The sequence below is a fragment of the Manis pentadactyla genome, chromosome 10 (genome assembly GCF_030020395.1).
Source record: "Manis pentadactyla isolate mManPen7 chromosome 10, mManPen7.hap1, whole genome shotgun sequence".
Lineage (NCBI taxonomy): Eukaryota > Metazoa > Chordata > Mammalia > Pholidota > Manidae > Manis > Manis pentadactyla.
The window spans coordinates 127,032,128-127,053,543 of record NC_080028.1 but is presented as its reverse complement, the minus strand read 5'-3'; the positions used below and the strand labels follow the sequence as shown (position 1 = coordinate 127,053,543).

General features: G+C 58.1%; 1 protein-coding gene across 6 annotated transcripts in view; it reads right to left on the bottom strand.

The window, feature by feature from the left end:
• The window catches only part of MGRN1 (mahogunin ring finger 1), a 39,446-nt gene that overhangs the window by 12,032 nt on the left and 5,998 nt on the right, over nucleotides 1-21,416 (bottom strand). For all 6 annotated transcript variants that reach the window (XM_057487721.1, XM_057487718.1, XM_057487717.1 and 3 more), the window contains exons 2-9: nucleotides 13,061-13,179; nucleotides 12,378-12,466; nucleotides 11,651-11,797; nucleotides 9,040-9,157; nucleotides 3,696-3,762; nucleotides 2,940-2,989; nucleotides 2,212-2,259; nucleotides 873-941 (exon numbers count right to left, since the gene is read on the bottom strand). In XM_057487721.1, coding sequence (XP_057343704.1) covers nucleotides 873-941; nucleotides 2,212-2,259; nucleotides 2,940-2,989; nucleotides 3,696-3,762; nucleotides 9,040-9,157; nucleotides 11,651-11,797; nucleotides 12,378-12,466; nucleotides 13,061-13,179 — 707 coding nt within the window. The remainder of the gene's footprint in view (nucleotides 1-872; nucleotides 942-2,211; nucleotides 2,260-2,939; nucleotides 2,990-3,695; nucleotides 3,763-9,039; nucleotides 9,158-11,650; nucleotides 11,798-12,377; nucleotides 12,467-13,060; nucleotides 13,180-21,416) is intronic.

Sequence of the window (21,416 nt, the reverse complement as noted above, 5' to 3'; positions counted from 1 at the left end):
TCAGAAGCATTCCAAAACCCGGATCAGCAATTATGGCCCACCACCTGTTTCTTCAAATAAAGTTTTATTGGAACACGGACCTGCCACTTGTTTCTGAACTGTGTGCTTCTGCGCTATATGCACAGCAGGGTACTGAGCAGAAGCAACAGATACCATGGGACCTGCAAAGCCCTACATATTTACTGCCTGGCCCTTTACAGAGCATCAGCTGACCTCTGGCAGAGGACACATGAATGAGCAGGCGGCACTCCGCTGATGCTAAGGGCCTGGCTGAACTGCCCCGTCCTGCCTCCAGGGGCTCCTGCTGCCACCAAAGCTGGCGGTAAGACCTGAGGTTTTTAAAAGGCAGCAGTTTCATTTTGTGCCTTTAAAATGATGACAAAGGCACCAGCTGGTTCTCTGCTGCCTCTCCTGGCTGTGCCAGACCAGCGCTCTGCCAGCCACCACCGTTTGTCACAGTCGGGCACAGGTGCAGCCCTCCACACAATCCCCAGGGCTCGTGCTGGGGGGCCAGGCAGCTGGCGGGGGCAGTGCTGGCTCAACGCTGCTTGTGAGAACACAGGCCAAATCGCCCCTGCCTAAGCCCAAAGCAGGGACGGGCCCCACGCCCCCAGGCTGCCCCGCTGACCCGACAGCTGGCTACCCAACAAGCCAGGGAACTTGCTGAAAAAAGGACAAAATGTCTCACAGACTCAGTTAATTGTTTTAAAAAATTAAGGGAAAATGACGGAGTCTGGAGTCCTGGGGCCCCCAGGGGAAAGCTGGGAAGGGGACTGGTCATCTGCCATCAACCTGTGGAGCCCTGGCCAGAGCTGGGGACCCAGGCGGGTCACGTCCAGGAGCCCTGGCCATGGCTCGCCACCAGCACATACCTTTGTCTCCTGGCTGTTCTTGTTCTCGATGCCATAGATCTCCTGCAGCAGGTAGCTGACCCGGTCCACCTGGAGAGCAGAGGCCGCCTGGGCACTTGCCAGCCCAGCCCAAGGGCTCCTCTAAACCCACCTGGCCTGACAGCAGCCCCAGGGGCCACCTCGGAGGCAGGCAGTGTTGGGAATTCTGTCCAGCCCCACCCAGGGAGTGGACCAGTGCCAGGAGAGAGGCGGGGAGAACCTGTGACCTGCCGGCCCACGTGGGAGCACAGGCAGTGGGGCGGGGGCCCAGCGGGGCAGCCCCCAGGCGCACAGAGCCGAGGTCTGCACAGGCCAGGGAGCCACATCATTCTCACCTCACTGTCCTCAACCCCAGAGAAAAACCACTCTGGACCCACCCGTCACCAGGTCCACAGGGTGACCAATCAGACCTCAAGTTGACCGTGTTTGGAACTAGTCTGAGCTGCTTTGCTCCTCACAGTTCCATGGACCACAAACACCCATCCTGAGAGCCACAATCCTGCCGGCTCTGGAGACAATCTCTCGCCCTCCGTGGGCCTCCCGCCCTGCTGCCGCCCCCTCTGAAGCAAACCAACCAACACAGATCTTGGGTGTGCCTTACGCACCTGAGAAGCTACACACAAGCGTGACCTGACTATGGCTTTGGAAACAGCCCCCACCGGGGCTACTCTTGATTCAGTCCCGACACTGAGGTCTAAGGGCGCAGCTCAGAGAGCCCCGCCCGCCAACTCCCCACAGCGTACGCCGAAGTGGGGGCCGTGAGGAGTACTTCTTTCTGGTGTATGACCATGGAACACTGGCCCCAAAGAAAAGGTGTACTGGGCTACGGCTCCCATTTCCAGGGTATTCCGTCCTTCCTCTCAAGTGTCGGTTAAGTCAATCCAGGTCTTTGTCCAATACTGAGGTATTTTCAGCCATTTGTGAGGAGGAGGAGGGGAGGCTGCAAACTGTTTCCTGTGTCTGTCCTTCTGTCCGTTCAGTCATCCGGCAAACATATGCTGGATGCTCACTACGTTCCAGGCAGCACGGCCAACTGGACCGACACGGGGCCACCGCCAAGGCTGGCACACGGCGCGTGTGCAGGACGCGCGCAGTGCCCGAGGGACCCAGTCGGACCCCGACTTCCCGGAGCCCCGAGCCCGTGTGACGGCTCACAGGCCGATGGGCCGCCACCAGCTGCCTCCACAGCAGCCACAGCGGTCGGGGAAAATAATGCACGGAGACTACTGGGTCATGTGCACGTGTGCGCACGCGTGTGAGAATGTGTGTGTGCGCATGTCTTTAAATCAAAAGGGGTCCTGATGTTCCCTGGCAGACTTACGATTTGCTTCTGCTTTAAAGGCTTCACAGAGAAGCTGCCGTCGACGTGCTGCAGGGGAGAAAGACCCGGAGGTCAGCTTGGCCAAGCGGGCACCACCTGGCGCTCCCGCCCGGCACTGCCGCTCGGCCGGCCAAGGGCCTCCGCGCGGTCGTCCACATCCATGGCTGAGAAAGGGAGAGACCACATGGAGACAGAAGCGCCGGGCTGGGGCCAGCATTTCTCGACTTGTGGCCTCTGACCTGGCCTCGAACCTACCTGGGGAACCTCTAGAAAGCCTGCCTCCTGGGTCCGCCCTGACCTACAAAAACCAACTGCCTGGGTGGTCCTCATGCGCAGGTAAGTTTACGACCGGCAGCCAAGCTCTGATGATGGGCAAGAGCCCCCCCAAAGCAGCAGCCCTGGACAGCAGGGGCAGGGCCGGTATTGCCCCTCTGCGTCCTAGAGGAGAGCTGGTCCGTGAGCGGAGCCTCCACGGGGCCGTCATGGCCGGCGCTGGAGTCCTGAAGGGCTGGCCTGCCAAGGACCTTGCCCCTCACCTCACATCCTCGGAAAAGCCTCCTCCTGGATGCGCCATCTCCCCCAGAGCCTCGAATGACCGGGGAAGCCTCTGCCCACCCTTGGCCTCCGGCACTGAGCCCACCTGGCCAAGCCCTGGCCCCCAAGTTCACACCATCCTTCTGCCCACAGCTGCTGGGTTGGGGCACGGTGAGGGACAGGGTACCGCTTACCTTTTCGAAGGCGGCCAAGAGCACGTGGGCATGGCCTGTCACCTCCACCACTGCCCGGGAGAGAGAGGACAGTGCCATCAGAGCCCCTCCTCGCCCCCTCCCCTGGGCTTCCCCCTCCCTCCTCTCAGCTATGGACAGAGCCCAGAACCTGGGATGGCCCGTGCTCGGCCTGGGGCCCCACAGCTGTCGCACCTGACCGCCCGAGGCTGGTTCTGCCCGCTGACTCACTCTGCACTTGGAGGGACACTGAGCAGCGCGGAGGAGCCAGGACTCGGCCAATGGGCCAGGGACAAGCTCAGCCCCGGGGGTCCACGCACCCTAGGCCAGGGGGCCCGCAGCCCGTTGCAGAGGACAAAGCCAGCAAGACCGGCAGGAGGGAGGCTGGGTGGCGGATCGGTGCGGCCTGAGAAGCGAGGGTGGCAGCCTGCCCGGCCCACTTGGCCGCCTCCCTCCCTCCCGGGGGGCTGGACACCACAGTCAGAGCCGCTGTCACCTGCCACTGGGGAGGCGGCCAGGCGGGCGGGGGGCCTGAGTGCACAGGGAGCCCAGGCGGTGTTGAGGGGCCCGGGAGCAGCGCTTTCCAGAGAGGTGGCGGGAGGCGTGCAGTGTGCACCCCGAGGCCCTGAGCCGGCTCAGTGGGCTGAGCCGAGGCCTTCCCGGCTTCTGGAACACTCCTCCCTTCCACCTGTGGTGGCAGCAGCCTCTTCCGGCAGGGCACACATGCCTCAGGGGGGCTGGGGAGGACAGGCCGCTCACCGTCTCCTTCGTCCACCACGGCATGGATGACCACTGGAAACACGCCCCGGTCCAGGTCAAAGTTCAACTGAGGAAAAAAGGAGGTGAGGGCAGTGAGACAGGCTGGAGAAGGAGCGCGAAGCAGGCGGGGGCCCCCCTCCCCACACGTCCATTCAGGCACAGTCTCCACACTGCTCTCCAGGGGCGGCCATGGGGCAGGTCTCCAAGCCCACAGGAGAGGGGCGGCCAGCCGAGGACACGCACGGGGGGCTGCCCGGGAGAGGTTCCCGGGCTGTGCGTGGGAGGACTGGGAGGGGCCTGGGAGCTGGGACAGGGTCACCCTCGGGAATGCCAGCTTTAAGTCTGGCCCATGACCCGAGCCTCAGCTTCCCCGCCTACAGAACAGGGATAAAAGCTGTGCCTAAGGCACCGGCTCCGAGCACGGTACTGGGAGAGCACGAGCGCCAGCCACTCAAAGTTCTGCCTGTTCAGACAGCAGGGGCCCAGGAGGGCCTCACAGAAAGACACAGCACACAAACTCCTAGGATCACTGGACTTTGTGGGAACGTGTGCGCACCAGCCGTAGTAGGAGGTTGGGGGCACGTCCAGGCCCCCCACAGCCCCAGCGTGGGAGGCTGTGCCAAGGAAACCTGGGCTTGCAGGAGGGACGGGGCCCCTTTCCACACTCCAGTCTGGGGTGACCCACACAGGGCCAGGGAAGTGGCCACCCGAGACAGAACTTACATATCGTCTGAAGCTACCAGCAGGCAGGGGCCCCTCCACGGGCCTGAACTGCCCTTCCTGCCCCGAGTCATGGCACAGGGAGAGATCTTGCCAATGACCGACCCCGAGTGACCTCCGCTGCTGCCCCCAACACCCCTGGTACTTCCATTCTCAAGCCTCTGCTCTTACGAAACCTGACCACCTGGGCCTCCTGTCCTGCCCGTCCAGACCCACCGAGAAGGTGCAGACGGCAGCTGCCAGCCAGCCCACACGCCCTCTCCAGGCGGCAGCACCACAGCTTCCCCTGAGGACATTTGGGGCTCACCTCCTCCTGCCCTGGGTCTACAAGGTCTGGCCAAAGGACGGTGTGTGCCCGCTCTGAGCGGAGGCCCAAGAGAGCTGGCGCTGGGCCCAGCACGTGCACCCTGCCGGCACTCTGGGGCCGGGCCAGGACAGCGCCACTCCCCTGGCCTGCAGAGCGCCAGCCCCGAGCGGGACTGGCTCACAGGGAGAGACGCTGTCCGGACGGCAGGCCCTGGGGAAACCGTGAGCCATCCTAGTCTTTCAGAATCTATGCCAATAAATTCCTGACTTTCTTTTCTTAAACCAGACCAAGGTGTGTTTCTGCCACTTGCAACCAAAAAGTCCTGACACAGATGCTACAAGAAGGCCCTGCTGCCGGCGCCTCGTGGGTGCCTCCTGCTGGTGGCCCGCTCGGGACTGCGTGCTGGCAACAGAGCAGGACAGCTCCGAGTGCGGCACTCATTCAAGTGGCGCCGCCAGGCCAGGCGACACAGATGCAGCCACTCCCAGGCTGCCTAGCCACGAATGGCCTCCACCACGGGCCGCCCTCGCCCCTCAGCTCTGTACCCCAACCAGCACGGCACACAGGAGGGCGAGGCTCCCAGAGGCCCATGGGGCGGACCCAGGACGATCTGCCCAAAACTCCCGCTCCCCAGTCCACAGCAGAACGGAGCGCACGGAGGGGACAGGGGCTTCCGCCCACCGGAGTCTGAGGGAGACGTTTATTTTTAGTGCAGGAAGAGAGGCTTTCTTAGGAAAGAGGAGCCACCCAGGCCAGGAGGAAAGAGCAGCTGACGCCAGCATGAGTCACACCAGGCTCCTCCCTGCACGGCTCCGCTGGGGGCCTGGCACCACGGGGTCTCCCCTGCAGAGGACCCGCCACACGAGTCCTTGCAGGCCCCAGGTCGCCGGGATGGACAGATGGACACTGGGAAATGGGGAGAGCGGTGGAAGATTAGACTTGGCCCTGAATGAGATGCCCGAAGCCGGGAGGGGCCGGTGGAGACCACCAGCAGAGGAGCTGCTCTGGCCACGGACACTGACCCGGAACGACACCCACCAATACAATTCAGTACAAAAGCAGAACTATGCATGTGGGGGACGAGGGGTCTTTGGAAAATCTCTGTATCTTCCTCTTAATTCTGTGAACCTAAAACTACCCAAAAAAAGTCTTTAAAAAATCTATTTAAAGAGCAAACTGCAGCTGAAAGAAAAATGGAAACATACATCCACACAAAAAAGTGTGCTCAAATGTTCCCAGCAGCCTTATTCATTACAGCCAGAAGGTGGAAGCAAACCCAACACCCGACCGACCGACGGGCTGCCCACCAGCTGCGGTCCAGCCGTGATGGAGCACCGACAGCCGGGAAGGGGAAGGAGGCGCCGAGGTGCGCTACTCCGTGCACGAGCCTGGGAGACACGGCGCCAGTGAAAGGGGCCACCCACAACGGGCCCCACCGCGGGGACGCTGCCTATGGCAAACGTCCAGAACAGGCGAATCCAAAGAGACACGAAGCAGATGAGCGGGGGCGGTGGGGACGGGAGTGCTGCCGTGGACAGAGCTCTTTCAGGGGTGATGGGGATGTTCTGGAATTAGATGGTGGTGACGGCTGCACAACTGCAAGCACAGTAAACACCAAGTTGTACATTTTAAAAGGCTGAATTGTATAGTATGTGGACTACGTCTCAAAAAGCTGTTTTTAAAGAATACGCTACAGAATAATATTTGTACAGCATGACTGCATTTTTATAAAACACAAACGCACACAGAAAAAAGTCTGATCTACATGCTCTGAAGGGCCAGAAGTTGTCATCTCTGGAGAAGACTCAACTGGGTAGCATTTTACTTTACAAACTGTGTATAATTTGCACCTTTTACAATAAGCATGCTCAATTGTCGTAACCTTTAAACAGACAAATCTGGGGAATATGGCTAAAAGGGAGGCTGGCCAAGCCTCTGGGGCATAATGCTTGCAGCTGAGGGGCCACCCGGCTGAGTCTGGACACATGTTTGGTTACAACTGCAATGAGGGGTGCTCCTGGCACCTAGGGGGTGTCGGCCAGGGCTGCTGCCCAACCGCACAGCGCACAGGACGGCCCCACCAGCAAGGCTGAGAAACCCTGATTTAAGGAGAAATCTGAGTATGCTGCCAGAGCGTCTGTCACATCTCTATCGCCTGCCCACCCTCCCCTCAAAGCCTTCAGCAGGCCGTGACACGGCACTAGGACATAGTAACACCAGTTCATTCTCCACACAGCTTAACTTTTGGAAGCTTCTATTCATGGCAAAGCTTAGCAGCTTCCCAGCTACAGTCATGACTGATAAAGTTCCACTTAAAAATACATTTAGGAGAGGGGCAATGGTGACTGCTTAGTGGGTGCCAAGCTTCCTTTTGGGGAGATGGAATGTTCTGGGGCTGCAGAGTGGGGCACAGCCCCGCCAGCACTAATGTTACTTGTGGCAACTTTTATGTTATGTGTGTTTTATTGCAATAAAAATACACTTGAGAAAAACTGAGCTGATTTCAAGAACATTTAGCTGAGGTGATAATGAGAGGCAGCAAAGACGAGGACAGGGCCCTGGGATAACCTAACACTGGGCAGGCGCGGAGAGGCCACTCCAACCTGCTGCCCACCATGCCTGCCTGGCCTTCCCTGCCCACCCCTGCAGCCGCCACACACTGACAAGTCCAGGGTGCAGGCTCCCTGATGCTCTGAGGGAGGGAAGGGGGGCCGTTACCTGGCACTTGAGACTGGCATACAAGCCAGGTGCGCGCCCAGGAAAAGTGACCTCACTGGGAGTCAAGAACCCAAACTGCTGGCCTGACTCAGCCTATCTGCAAACATATCATGTCTGTTTTGGGGCCACATGCCAAGGGCCAGGACTGGACAGCGGTCACTAAAATGAGGTTCAGCCTCAGGCCAGCCTGCCGCACGGGCCACCCCGGGGTGGGAGCACTGCCTTGTCTGCCTTCCCACTCCCCTTCCTTTGGGAAGCCGCCCTTCCCCCAGCCTGCAGAGGGCGGGCAGGACCAGATGCGCGTACTGGGCACCTGCACTGGGAGTGTGCACATACAGGGACGGGACCACCCAGGGGCCGGCCGGCCCGCGATTCCTCCGGCTTCCCGGGCCCCATCCTTCCTTCAGGAAGCTACTTTTCTCCTGCAAGGGGTGCAGACGTGGCCACGAGCCCCTGACTAGCAGGCACACACGGCCAAGGGCAGGCACCAGGGCATGGCCCTAACCTTCTGACCTACCACGTGACCCAGAACCTTCCCGCCCACACCGTGCCCTGCTGCCTCCATTCCTTCCCCCACATGTGTTCTAGTAACACAATACACCACGACCTGCTGTTAAAAAAACTGGGAATTCAGCCGAGTGAAAGCAGCCACACAAAGCTATGTACTGTAGGATTCCATTTACATAAACGTCCAGAAAAGCCACATTCATAGAGACGGAAAGCAGACAGGGGGCTGGCGGGGGCTGGGGGCTAGGAGAAGGGATTGACTATAAACGGGCAGGAGGGGGTCCTACGAGGAGGATGGAAGTGTTCCAAGCTGAATTGTGGTGGTGGCTGCACAATTCGTAAGATTGCTAAAAATCACTGATTTGTACACTAAAATAGGAGTTTTGTGGTATGTAAATTATACCTTAATAAACAAGTTAGAAAATAAAACAAGATTATTCAGAGGTGTACAGTGTTGACACTCACCCTGAGCATGTATGTTGGGTGTGTGTGTGTTACATAACTCTTCTTTACACCAGGACCCTCTGCAGAAACAGCCACTGTCTTCAGCTAAGTGCTTGTCCCTTCTAGCTTTTCCTCGAGGTTTACACACACACACACACACACACACACACACACCCCTGCACAAACATGCAGTTTCTTGTCACCACACACATGAAAATTACACCTATTTGTTTCCACACCAGGAGTGGCTTTCCCCATCAGTATGACTAGGACACACGGAGCTCTTCCATCTGCTGTAAGGCTGCGTGGCATCCCATAATAGAAGCCAGCTACAGTGCCACACATCAATGATCAACACCATCCTTCACATCACATAATTCCCATGAGGAATGCTCGGCGGACAGGACCTGGCCTGCAGCCCCACGGCCCCGACTATGCCTGAAAGCCAGGATCCGGGGCCTCCACCTGCTGCCCCAGCCCCTCGCTTCTCCGGTGCAGCCAACGCCAGGACCAAGCCCAGCTCCTCAGCCCAACTGAGCACACAGACCCTGGCCAGCAGCCACTCGTGATGCTTATCAACCACGCGAGGAATCTGAGCAAACCCCACCAAAGGGGACGGAGTTCGGGGAGAGGGCCGCCAGAGGTTACCTCCTCGTCCTTCCACTCAGAGAAGTCGATCTTGAAGGAGGGCAGGGAGAACTGCTGGCTCACCCCTCTCTTGTAGTGGACTGTCTCGGACTGCAGGGACGGGCTCCTGGGGCTGTACCTGCAAAGACAGCCCGGAGAAGGGCCAGTGAGATGGCTGCTGGCCCACCGCAGCGCCCGTCCTTGGGACGGCTCCACTGGCCCAGGACCGCTGAGGCTGGGGCCCCCAGCCAGCGGCTGTTTGCAGACCAAGTAGAGCTTGACCTGCAGGGCCCAGCAAGGCCCAGCCCCGCTCTGGCAGGGCAGGCAGCTGGCCTCTGCCCTTGAGGGCCCTGCCCTCCCACTGCTTCTAGCCTCCTGCTGGCCTCCCGCTGGGCCCAGGCCACGCCTAGCGATGTGCCCTCCAGAGCCCACGCTGCCCAGGAACTCTGCTTCCATTCCAGATTTAGCCATGCCTTTCCCTTTGGTTTTCACAGCTTCACTTTTTGAATGAACATGGTACAAAAATGCCCACAGTGCAAAGTGCCCCCCCATGCTTGCTCCCAGCCCCATGCCTCTCTGCCCGCCCCCACGGCCCTGTGTCACTCCAGGGGTACTGAGGCAGATTCGTGCTGGTGGGCGCAGGTGTCTCTTCTTTAATATTCAAATAGCCGCACACCTATGCTCTGCCCCTTCACTCCTGTGCAGTTAACATGCACACAGACAAGTCACTCTGAGTCACCTCCACCCCCCCCACCTGACGCCAGATGTCACCACATCTTGCTACTCCACACAATGCTTCCAGGACCCTGTCCTGCGCGCCTTAGCCACATGTGCGAGCACATCCCCGAGGTAAGTTCCCAGAAGCAGAATGGCTGAGTCAAAGGGCACATACATTTTCAATTCCAACCAACTCTGGGGTCTCCCCACTCAGAAACCCAGTACATGACCCTCACTCACCTCCCTCGGCCCGCACCCCACACCCACCGTCCCTGGGGCCTCTCTCAGTCTTGGACTAAGGACACTCTAGCCCTGGCGCCTCTGACCAGAGACCAGCACTGGGAAGGGTACCCCTGTGTGCAGAGCGGAAGGTCCCAGTGCACGGGAGGGCCCCGGCCCGACTCCAGGCCTTGGTGCCAGGTGAGGCCGAGCTAGAACTCTGCTCCCACGCAGGCTGGGCTTTTCTCTGAGACCTCAGGCCTGCCCTCTCTCTGCCCTGTCAGGAAGTGGGGAGGGGTCAGGGAAGCAGCAGGAGGGTCACCTGGCCTGTAGCTCGAATGAAAACAATTCCCAGGCTGGCTGAGGCCAGGGCGCCTGGGCATCTCTGGTCCTGGAGCCACCCTGCTTCTCGGTCCCAGTGACCCCAGTTCTGATACCACTCAACTCCAGGTCTCAGGGAGGGGATAGCAGCATTTCTGTGCCCACCAGCCCCAGAGGAGAAGGTGGCTCCGGAAACACAGGCCCAGGGGTCTGGGCTGTGGGCAGTTTCACAACCGGTGCGTGATCACACGGGGGCAACAGAGCTCTCCTCTCAAGTGCATCTGACCTATATTACTAGCCCAAGGGTGACTGACAGAGACGCTGGGGGAGTGTGTGAGGTGGGGGGCCGCCGGCTGACCTGCCTGCCCCTCTCTGTGGCAGCCCCCAAGGAGCCCCCAACCCGAGATGCCTCCACTGTGGCAGTCAAGCCAGAGGAGAACACAGACACGGAAGCTTTGCCCGGCTGTCAAGACGCTGCAACACTGCCACCCATGTCCTCAGAGCAAAGTGGACATGGCCGAGGACAAAGGTCAGGCCAGCCAGGCCAGGCGGCAAGTGCCTCTGGAGGGGTCCCCACATCCAGACCAGTGAACACAGCCACAGGGGTGTGTCGGCACCACTACAGCCGGAGAGAAGGCACCAGCCGGCATTGCGCTCACCTTGGTGGGGGCATAAGCCCCCATTCCTGGTGATGGTAAGAGCACATTTGTGAACTGCCGTGTCATCAAAAAGAAAGTCCCCAAGTGTTTGGACCAACAGGGAGCCTCAAAGAGATGCTATAGAACAGGACCGTGCTCCTCTCGAGTGCTGCCAGGGAGGGTGGCCGCCGGCCTCACGGCCCAGGCCGGAGCTGGAGGCAGGACGCTGGCTGGCCTCACAGCGGGGCGTGCTCCCCCCAAAGCCCTGCCCCCGGGTTTTCCCCAACAGCAGTGAACTCACAGTGAGCACACCTCCCGTGTGCGGAGCTGCAGGGTGTTCACACCAACTGCAAGGGAGAAACGCCAGCCACCCCGCTCCCCACGAGGAAAGGGAGGCACAGCAGTCACAGGCTGTGAGCCGCCCGGCAGGGGCAGGGCAGGGGCGGGACTCGAGCCCGAGCTCTCCGCTCGGCTCCCACCCAGACCCCGCCTGGCCGGAGTGGTTTTCCCCGGCAGCAGGACGGCAGCAGGAAGCAGGCGCGTTTCTGCCCCTCGCGTCGGGGCCTGGCCCTGCAGCTGGAGGCGGCCCCGCCGTGGGCGTGCTGAGGCTACAGATTTCAAACTTTGGGGGCCAGCGGGGCCCTTATTCACATAAAACCTCTGGAAGCTCAGATCCATGACACAGATGGAAGCAGAGCTGCTGGGGACCCCCGCCGCCCTGGGCCACCGGGACTCACGCAGCTGTCCCGTGGAGGAACTCCTCCGCTGCCTGGCAGTAGATGGTGATGGCCACCCGGGCGTCGGCATCGAAGGTGAACTCCAGGCTGTAGAGGACACGAGGCTTCTCGCTGTCCTCGGAGGGGCTGTCGGCACCGTCTTTGTACCTGTCGGTGGGGTGCAGGGACAGGCAGGTCAGGAGCCACACCTGCGAGAGCAGCCCCACCCCCACCGTCCCCCAGGGGCCCCTAGAGCCAGCTTCTGGTCGAGTCCCGCCCTCACAGAAATGGGGGGCCACCCCACTTGGACAGAAGAACCCACCCCACAGGGCTCTTTCCCTTGCCTCCAGCCTAAAGAAACGCAGGTGGCCAAGATGCCTAAAGCCCTCCAGGTTTAAAGCGGTTTCTGAGCCCACTGATGTTGGGGGCTGGACCACTCTCGGCTGTGGGGCCATCCTGCGTGCTGTAGGGTGTTGGGCAGCAGCCCTGTCTCTGCCCACCAGATGCCAGCAACACCCAGTTCTCCAGAAGTGACAACTAAGACCACCTGCAGACACGGACCAACATCCCTGGTGGGGGCAGGCGCAGGCTGAGAGGCCCCAGTTTAGATGGAAGCACCACCTGCTGGCCTCTTCCTCTGCTACCTTCACCCCGGGGCGACCAGGGCCACCGGACGCTCTCCCCTCGCAAGCTCCAGCAAACTACGTGGGGCCACAGCGCCTCCCCAGGGCGGCCACACAAAGGTTACCTCACAAGCCGGAGGGAGTCTTTTCGGATGTTCACCAGGCTCCTCAGTGTCTTCACAGGCTCATGGGGGGCAGGGGTGACATAAGGGAACTAGGAGACAAAACCCAGAGCAGAGCCAGGTGACCCCAGGGCATGGCAGGGGCAGCAAGTAGGGACAATGAGAGCCCAGCCCTGCCTGTGCTCCTGGGCCCTGTGCAGACTGCTGGCCAACACAGCTCCCATCCACGCCATGGGACCACAGGCGACACGGCTGGCTCACGGGACAGTCGGGGCCAGGGCCACCCCAGAGGTGCTCGGCCACAGGCCCCCAACTCCAGGAAGGACCTCGGGCAAATGTTATCTACAGTGGTGACAGCCACTGCATGTCACCTCTGGCCACTCTTCTATGGTACGTAGATGCTTTCTCCTTTTTAAAGAAAGTCATCCAAGGGGCCTGGGACCAGGTCTGGCCTGGACATGCCAGGGGCAGCAGCAGCCACGCTGTTCCCGGTGGCCCACCCTCAGCCACCTGGCCTCTCACGGGGGCAGTGCCAGAACGCCGTACGTGTACATCGCGTGCCCATGTCCAGCCAGCTCTGCCCAGTCTGGTGACTCAGTACCCACCTGTCCTGGCAGCCAGGACAGGGCAGCCAAGGGCAGAGGCCTTGCCCCACCGCCAGCACGCCCGGCCCCACCTGGACCCACCTGGACCGGGCGATTGCCCAGGAAGTTCAGATCCATGTTCTCTCCAAAGAGGTAGCCTTCGGGGTGGGGTGTGTCGAATTTCTCACCTCCCATGAAAAAGTGAGAGGCGAAGTAGTTCCCTGGTTAAAGAAGAAACACCGCTGCAGATTGTAAGGCTCAACGCAGCCCGGGGACACCTGACTGCAGAGACGCCCGTCCTGAGGAAGGCGTCAGTGGAGGGGAGCCCGCAGCCGCAGGCCCTCCCCTTCCGTCTGCGGTCCCCCGACGGCCCGCCCCGCCCCAACGCCCCCCCCCTCAGGACCTCTCCTGCCCACTCAGCGATCAGCCAGTCCTCTGCCCCAACACCATTTCCTTTCGTGGCGGGTTGAGTTGTGTCCCCCACAAGGATGTGTCCAAGTCCCACCCCTGGTACCTGGGTGTGTGACATGGAAATAGGGTGTGGGGTCTGCGGATGTAATCAAGTTAAGAGTGGGTCAGCCTGGACTGGGAGGCCCTAAACCCAGCGCCAGCATCTCAAGAGAAAGGAGAGGGAGATTTGGGCCCGGAGATACAGAAGGCAGAAGGCAGAAGGCAGCGCGACAACAGACGCAGGGACCGGAGGGCCCAGGCTACGAGGCAAGGAAGGCCTGGGGCCTCCAGGAGCTGGGGAGGCAGGGAGGAACCACCCCAGGGCCTCCGGGGGGAGCAACATCTTGATTTTGGACTTCTGGCCTCCAGAACTGTGAGAATAAGTCGTTGCCTTACGTCAGCTGACCTGCGGTGCCTTGTTATGACCATGGGACACTCGGGTGCCCTCCCTGACCCACACCCGAGCCCTGAAGCTCTCTCTCCTCAGCACTGACCATGGTGTAGAGCCGTACGGATCTGAGTTATTATTTCATTTGTATCGGACACCCCCTCGAAGACTGAGGCTGTAACTGGTTCTTCATTATGACCCTGGCACACTCGGGTGCTAAATTCACGTTTCTCATAAAAACAAATGGATTAAAGGTCAGTTTCAAAGAATGCAGTTCACAGCCTTGCTGGGGAAATGCCCGGTGTTTCGCCTCTCCCAAGCCCGTTGGTCTGGCGCTCCCTTACTGTCCTCATTTCTCTCTGGCACAGAAGACCCAGAGAAAGACCCAGGTGGCCACCAGTCCCTGTGAGTTTTGTGGACACCCAGACCATACGTCTCTCAAGCAGGGCAGGCACATCTGGGCGCCTGAGCCTAAGTGGGGCCTCCCCAGGGAACTGAGAGCCCTTTGGGCTACAGCGCACGCCCTGTCTGGGTTTGTGTGCCCCTCAGAGAACAGCAGCCCAGTTACGATGGACACAGCCACAGCCACTAGGGCCACAAGGCCCAGAACCAGAATCCAGGGACCTACGTAACCCAACCTACGTGTGGACCAGGAACCAGGCAGAGCCAACCGCAGTGAGAGGAAAAGAATACAGTGACTAGTTAGATAAATTTAACACCCCCGATTTTATGCAACACCGTGTCACTTCCTGAGTCAGTCAGACCTGGACACGGACATGGAAAGATGGCCACACATGGAGTATTTTTTAGTAAAAAGCTGAGTTGAAGACATTGCAAGATCCCATTTGAGAGGTAACCGCACACACTCTGATGTCGTTACATGAGTTGTGAGTAGAGTGTGGCAGGAACAAAGCCCAGACATTCTGCTGCACGTCAGGGCGTCTCCCTGAACGTGGACCTGGTGGTGCCACTCCCAAGGCAACAGAAGGACTGAGATGTACAGAAGCACGAGGTCCTTCCAAAACCCCCTGGGCTCTGCACCCGGTCCTCCCCCACCGAAAGCGCATGAAGACTCCACACCTGCTCTTTCCCACAGCAGCCTCGTGGGGCGGGGAACAAGGCGCCCCAGGCTGGGGCACAGAGGGTCTCTGGACCTTGGCCTTCGGCCCACCCAACCTCAAGCCCAAATTACAGAGCAGGCAAGAAGGGCCTCAGCCAGGAGCTTTAGGGGAACCCAGCTCCGAGCCACCTGGTCTGCCAAGACTGTGATTAGGCCACAACAAAGCAACAGGGCACAGCCACTGGGAAAGCCACACACGCAAGGCACCGTGTGACAGGTCAGGTTGGCAGTGCACATAAGTGCAGAGGCTGGGAAGCCCGGAGACGGCTCTGACGGGCCGGTGAGGTCCCCGCGTGTTGAGTGCCCTTGTCCCGGCTCTGCTCCTGCGGACCCCAGGTGGGATCTGAAGGCCACGTGGCCCTGCTCTGGAGGGAAGACCCAGGAGAGGAGAGAACCAGGCGCGGGAGCTGGCTGTCCCGGCAGGGCCTTCCCGGCAGGAGAGAGGCCCCTGGCCTGGGACCCCTGCTCCCACCCCCTCCTGGGGGCCTCCAATGAAGGCACAACCACGTTACCTCCAAAAAGTGTCCACCCTGCTTGCTGCCCGACCTCCCCCAGGCCACTCCGCTGCCTCTCTCTCCACTGCACTCTTCACGACCCGATGCATCACACACGGGAGGCCCCATGTCTTCACGCAGGTTCAACGTCTCATGATCTCAGAGGCGTAAATGCCACAAACTAAACCTCTGGATTAAGAGGCAAATGGATCATTACTTTTTTTGGCTTTAACTGTATTTTATGTTTTCTCCAATTAACTTTATTACCATTAAAACAAGAAAAATTACTTTTAAAAGATTAGAGACAAGGAACGAGGATGTGTGTTATAACAGTGACTGTAATATCACAAAACTGGAACCATGGTCTGGAAAAACCACTGAACTATACACGTTAAAAGGGTGACCTTTATGGTATGTGAATGATATCTCAATAAAGCTGTTATTAAGAACAGGAGGGATGTGAGCTGTCAGCTGGTAAATCAACAACACTTGTTCATATTAGGTCTTTATGTGATTTTGTTTGTTTTTGGCAAATAACTTGGAATTAGATACCACTGCTGTATCTAAACCCTGTACTTATGTGAACAAGCCTTCTCAATTCAAAATGAAAAAACACAACTAGAATTGATGCTGACCTTGTCTCATTCTAGTAAGAGATTATATTCAACTGTGACTGACTACATGAATTAACTGGGGGAAAAAAGTAGCCCCTCCACTTAAGAAACATATTTTCTATGTACTTAGGTTTGATATTCACCAAACCTGTAATATTTGTGTTGTTTTCTTCAGTGGGGTATTCATAATGGCCACTCAAACCAGAAGAAAAATTCTCCCTTAGAGCTTTATGGTCATGTGAGATTTTTCTTAAATTCTAATTTCAACCTATGTATACATTTTTGTTGCAAAGACATGCAATAGGGTGATAAAAGACTTCCAGAAAGTTGGAACCACCTCACGTGTTCCCCAAGAAGGACACAGACACACAGACTGGGGCCAGGCATGAGGCGGGACCCCAGTGAGGAGCCGGCAGGTGGGGCACACGCACAGCCACACACCCAGGTGCAGAGGAGTGTGAGACACCACGACGCCTCCTCGTGGCTCAGACGAGGGACGTCCACTCATGGAGAAGAACCTGCTCAAGTGCGAGGGAAGCGCTGGGGTCCACGGCTGGGAGGGAGTGTGGGGGAGGTGCCCATGGGCATCGTGAAAAAGGTTCACGTGGACTCTGACAAACGGTGCCCACTTGGTACTCTGTACTTTCCTGTACATTTTTAAACGCTCACATTTTTAAGAAAGGAACTTTAAAGAGGGATGTGTGCACTTCAGGGGACTAGACAGTGTATGTACACGTATGTGCATATGTCTCTGTGTGTGGCATATGTGCACGCACGTGTGTGCGTGTCTGTAGTGCACACACTTTAGGAACAATAGGGAAGGCAGAGCCATAAAGAGGGCGGGAAGAGAGGAAGACAAGGTGAGGGGGAAACAAAAGGACAGGAGGATGAACGAGAACGAATGCCCCATGGGGCCTACCATGCTGCTCCCTGCACCCCCAGTCAACGCCTCAGAGTGGGGCACATCTGCCCCACTTTCCATGAGGGGCAACAAGCTCAAAGGTCACCCACCTGACGATGGTGGAGATGGGCTCAAAACTGCGGACAGGGTGCCCACATGGCCTGCACCCCACACTGGGTGCCTCCCCCTCCCACCACAGGGGAACAGGCAGGGGACAGCAGTGCTATCCGCGAACACAAAGGGCGGCTGTTCACCCACGATGAGCCACACACAAAGGCCTTCCCCCAGACTGCTCAAAAATCTTTCCAAGGCTACACTCAGAAGGCCTGCCAGGGGCCCAGGTTCGGCCTGGAAGCTGCAGCCGTGCAGCACTGACGTGCCAGGGCCCCGAGGCTCCAGGGCGGCTCAGATGGCTCGCTCTCTGCCTGAGGGTTCACACTCTGCCCCAGTGACCTGACAATCAACAGGTGAACAGCCACAAAAATAAAGACCAAGGCACTCAAACTGCAAGACTCCCATTCTCACATGCTGGCCCCAGAGCCTGCTCTGCAACTATGTCTGGACGTGTGTGTCCAGCACCACCAAGCAGGTCCCCAGCTCTCAGCAGACACTGACTAGGTGGCCAACAAATTCAGCTCAACCCTGACATGCTCTACCTGCAGACACGGTCCCAGACCACAGCGTAGGGCTCCATCCCCCACGACTGCCTCCACCTTCAGACACCCAGGCCCGGCTGGATGGTCCCCTGTGCTTCTGACACACCAGAGACTCCCAGGACCTGCTCCTTGGGTTCAAAATTAGTTTGCTCGAGTGGCTCACGGAACTCAGGAAAGCGGTTCACTTACTAGATTTCCAGCTTATCACAAAGGACACTCAGGAACAGCAGGTGGAGAGATGTGCAAGGCACAGCATGTGAGAATACGCTCTCGTGCCACCCTCCCGGCAACTGTGTGGTCACTGGCCCCGACATCTCTGTGCCAGGCGCTTCTGGGTCTTTACCAAGGCTGCCTTATGCTGGCGTGACTAAGGAAGTCACTGGCCACAGAGACCATCTCCATCCCCAGCTCTGTCCTTGGGTGCTTTCCAGAAGTCACATTAACATAAACTCAGGGGTGGTTGAAAGGGGTTATAGTGGCCATCGACACACACCCATTTCACTTTTATCCTCATCACTTAGGAAATCTCCAGGGTTGGGAAGGAGCTCTGTGCCAGAAATGGAAGACCAAATACATATTTCTGTCCTAAGTTACAAACCCCTGCCAGGTAAACCATGACATCCTGAGTGTCCCAGAAATGCAACTGGCCCTGGAACTGGTGCCCTGGGTGCGCACCTCGCTTGTCTGCCCAGCATCCCACTCCAGGACAGGGCACAGGAATGGCAAGAGGGCGGACATAAGGCTGGGGATGGTTCACTGATTCCACCGGCCAAAAATTCTCATTCTGTTAACAGGACAGGTGTTCCCAGACACCTGCTTCCCAAATCTGCTGCTGAGCTCCAGGGGTGCCCCAGACCCCAGAGTGCAGATCTTGGGGAAGCGTCTCTGGGCCGTGAGACACCCCTGGGGTGAGAGGCCAGCAGCCCCACAGCCTGTTCCCAAGCGTCCAAGACAAGAGGCCGACTCACTGCCCTGCTCACTGACTCCTGCTGAGGCCAAGGTCACATATGTGCACAGACAGCACTTGTGCTCGCCACCCTCAGCCACATGACTGCGCACAGCCTGAGCTCTCTGGCCAAGGTGTCCTCACCTGTAATATGCAGGCCTCGGTGAAACTCTCTGGCTACAGATGGAGGGCAGTTAGGATACTCCAGGGGTAAGAGGGGCCGATTAGGCAAAGGAGCGTTACACAGGTGACAAGGCACCTGGACACGTCTGTGTCCCAGCCTCTGTCAGGAGCGAAAGCTCTCCAGGGCAGGACTGCATTGACTGAAACGCTCGCAGGCCCAGCACGGTGCAGGAAGACAAGGAGCTGGGAACAACTGACTACGCAGAGATTCTGGTTCACTGAGTTCCTGTGAGTCGTTGCAAGGGTGGGGAGGTCCCTCCCAGCTTCCACTACCCACAGCGGTGGGCCCCACCCAGGTGCCGCCAGAGCACGTGGCTCCCAAGCCCTGGACACAGCTGGTTGGCTGAGGTCAGAAAATACTCAGATTTTCTGCAGAAGTGGACCTGGACCTGGACCCACAGGACTGGGTCCTTGATGGGCAGCAGCTGGCTTTATGCATGTCACAGCAGCACATTGAGGCTAGAGGGGAACAGGGGCTTGTGTTCTGATGGCTTCAGCTTGCTGGGTTCCAGGACCCCCCACAGCCTTCCAGTGTATTCCATTTCTTGCCTAAACTAGTTTGCACAAACGCCACAGCAAAGGGCAATTTCAAAAGAATTCAAAATGCAAAAAAGAGCACTTAGGCAAGAACCGTTACAAATCAATGAGAAGAGAGACAATCCAATATAAAAATATACAAAAGACTTCCACAGACACCTCACAAAAAGAGGAAGAGAAATGAATGGAAATTTACATACAAAAAGGGGCCCAAATGTAAGGGCACAAGTAAACCCCTTCTAAGCTCCTCAGACTCATTAACAGGGAAGCCTATACCCCTCAATCATGACCAGAGTGTGGGAATTAGACTAATTAGAGATTAAAGAAAATGGGAGCACGCAAACCAGACAAAGCAACTGACTCACATATCCTTGAGACTTTTTCAGAAATTTTGACCCCCACCAGACAGACCACCTCCTGACCACAAGTCCACAGACCCCAGACTGAACAGAGCCAGAAAACTGGTAGCTAAGATCCCTGAAACAATCCCACCACCTCACGACTGACCAATCAGAAGAATGGGCACGAGCTGATCACGCGCCCTCCACCCTTTCCCACGACTTTGTCTTTAAAACCCTTGCTGGTGAGCTCGCCTGTTCAGGACCTTGAGCATTAGCCACCCGCCCTCCTTGGTTGAGGCCCTGGGGTGAACGTCTGTGTTCTCTCACTGCATCCGTCAGTGTTGGGCTTTGCTGCGCATCAGGGAAGCAGACCCAGGTTTGTTTGGTTCCATAACACAACCTCATTAGTCATCAGGGAAAAGCAGATTGAAACTACAATGAGATATGCTCGGCTAAAATTAGAAACAAAATAAAACATACACACCCGCACGGCCCAGCGCCGGTAAGAACACAGAGGATCAGAACTCTCACGCTCTGCCGGCGTGAGCGGCAGTTCACCCACGTGAGGCTGAGCGCGCGCACCTTAGGGCCCGCACACCCACCGCCAGATACAAAAATGGACCCAAAGGGACACGGCGCTTCGTCAGATCACACACACACAGAGCACACTGGTGGTCGCCGGCGGCCAGGGGCGGAACGGGGAGCAAGCGTCCACGGATATAAGTGTCAGTGTCACAAGAGTGACAGGGCGGGTGAGCGGGTCTGGGCCACAGCCCCATGAAGTGTCAGGGCCTCACCACCCAGATGCACAGCGAGGCGGGTCCAGTTCCATTTACATCAAGCTCATAAACAGGCAAAAGCTCACCTCTGGCGGCATCCGGGAGGGGTCTCCAGCGAGGAGGGGGCACCAGGAGGCCTTGGGGGCTGCTCCTGTTCCATTTCAACACGTTCTCTTTGTGATCACGCTGGACGCTTATGATCTGCACATTCTCTAAATGTGTGTGTCTTACACTTCAATTTGAAGTATATACACAGATGGTCGCCAACTTACAATGGCTCGACTTCAGACTTTTCAACTTTACAATGATGCAAAAGCAATACGAGTTCAGAAAAACTGTTCTTCGGATCTTCCCAGCTGGCTGTATGCAGTGCCCGCACTCTGACCCCGGGCAGCACCGGCAGCCGCGCCAGCACGAGGGTGAACAGCAGGGCGCTGACAGCCCTTCCGTTTCTCGCTTTGGGTACAATATTCAACACACTACGTGACACATTCAACACTTCACTATAAAATAGGTTTTGTGTTAGAGGATTTCGCCCAACTCAGGCTGATGCGAGTGTTCTGGGCACGTAAGGTAGGCCGAGCTCTGCTGTGACGTTCTGCAGGCCGCGGGTACTAATGCATTTTTGACTCAGGATGGGTTTGGTGGAATGTCGTCCCACTGGAAGCTGAGGAAGGCCTGCATGTGCATACACACACACACACACACACACACACATTTTTTTTTCAAGCACTGAACTGAATGCAATGCCTTCCATCGATTCCCCCCAAGGGCAACTCTGGGGCCTGGCCCCCAGGAGGTCGGGGCCACAGAGAGCTGCAGCTGTCAGAACAGCCGGCTGGAGGGGGCCAGTGCGGGGGGCCGCCCCGCTCTGGAGGCTGCCAAGCACCCCCAGGCCCGAGCAGGAAGGCCCGAATCCACAGTGAGGAGGGTGCAAGGGCTGAGCGCGGTGTCCTGCCAGCCAGCTCGGGCCTCCACTTACAGATGCGGAGAGCAGCGCTGCTTTCGGTCACTCAAGCCTCTCCCCTCCTCACCCAGCTCTATAAAAT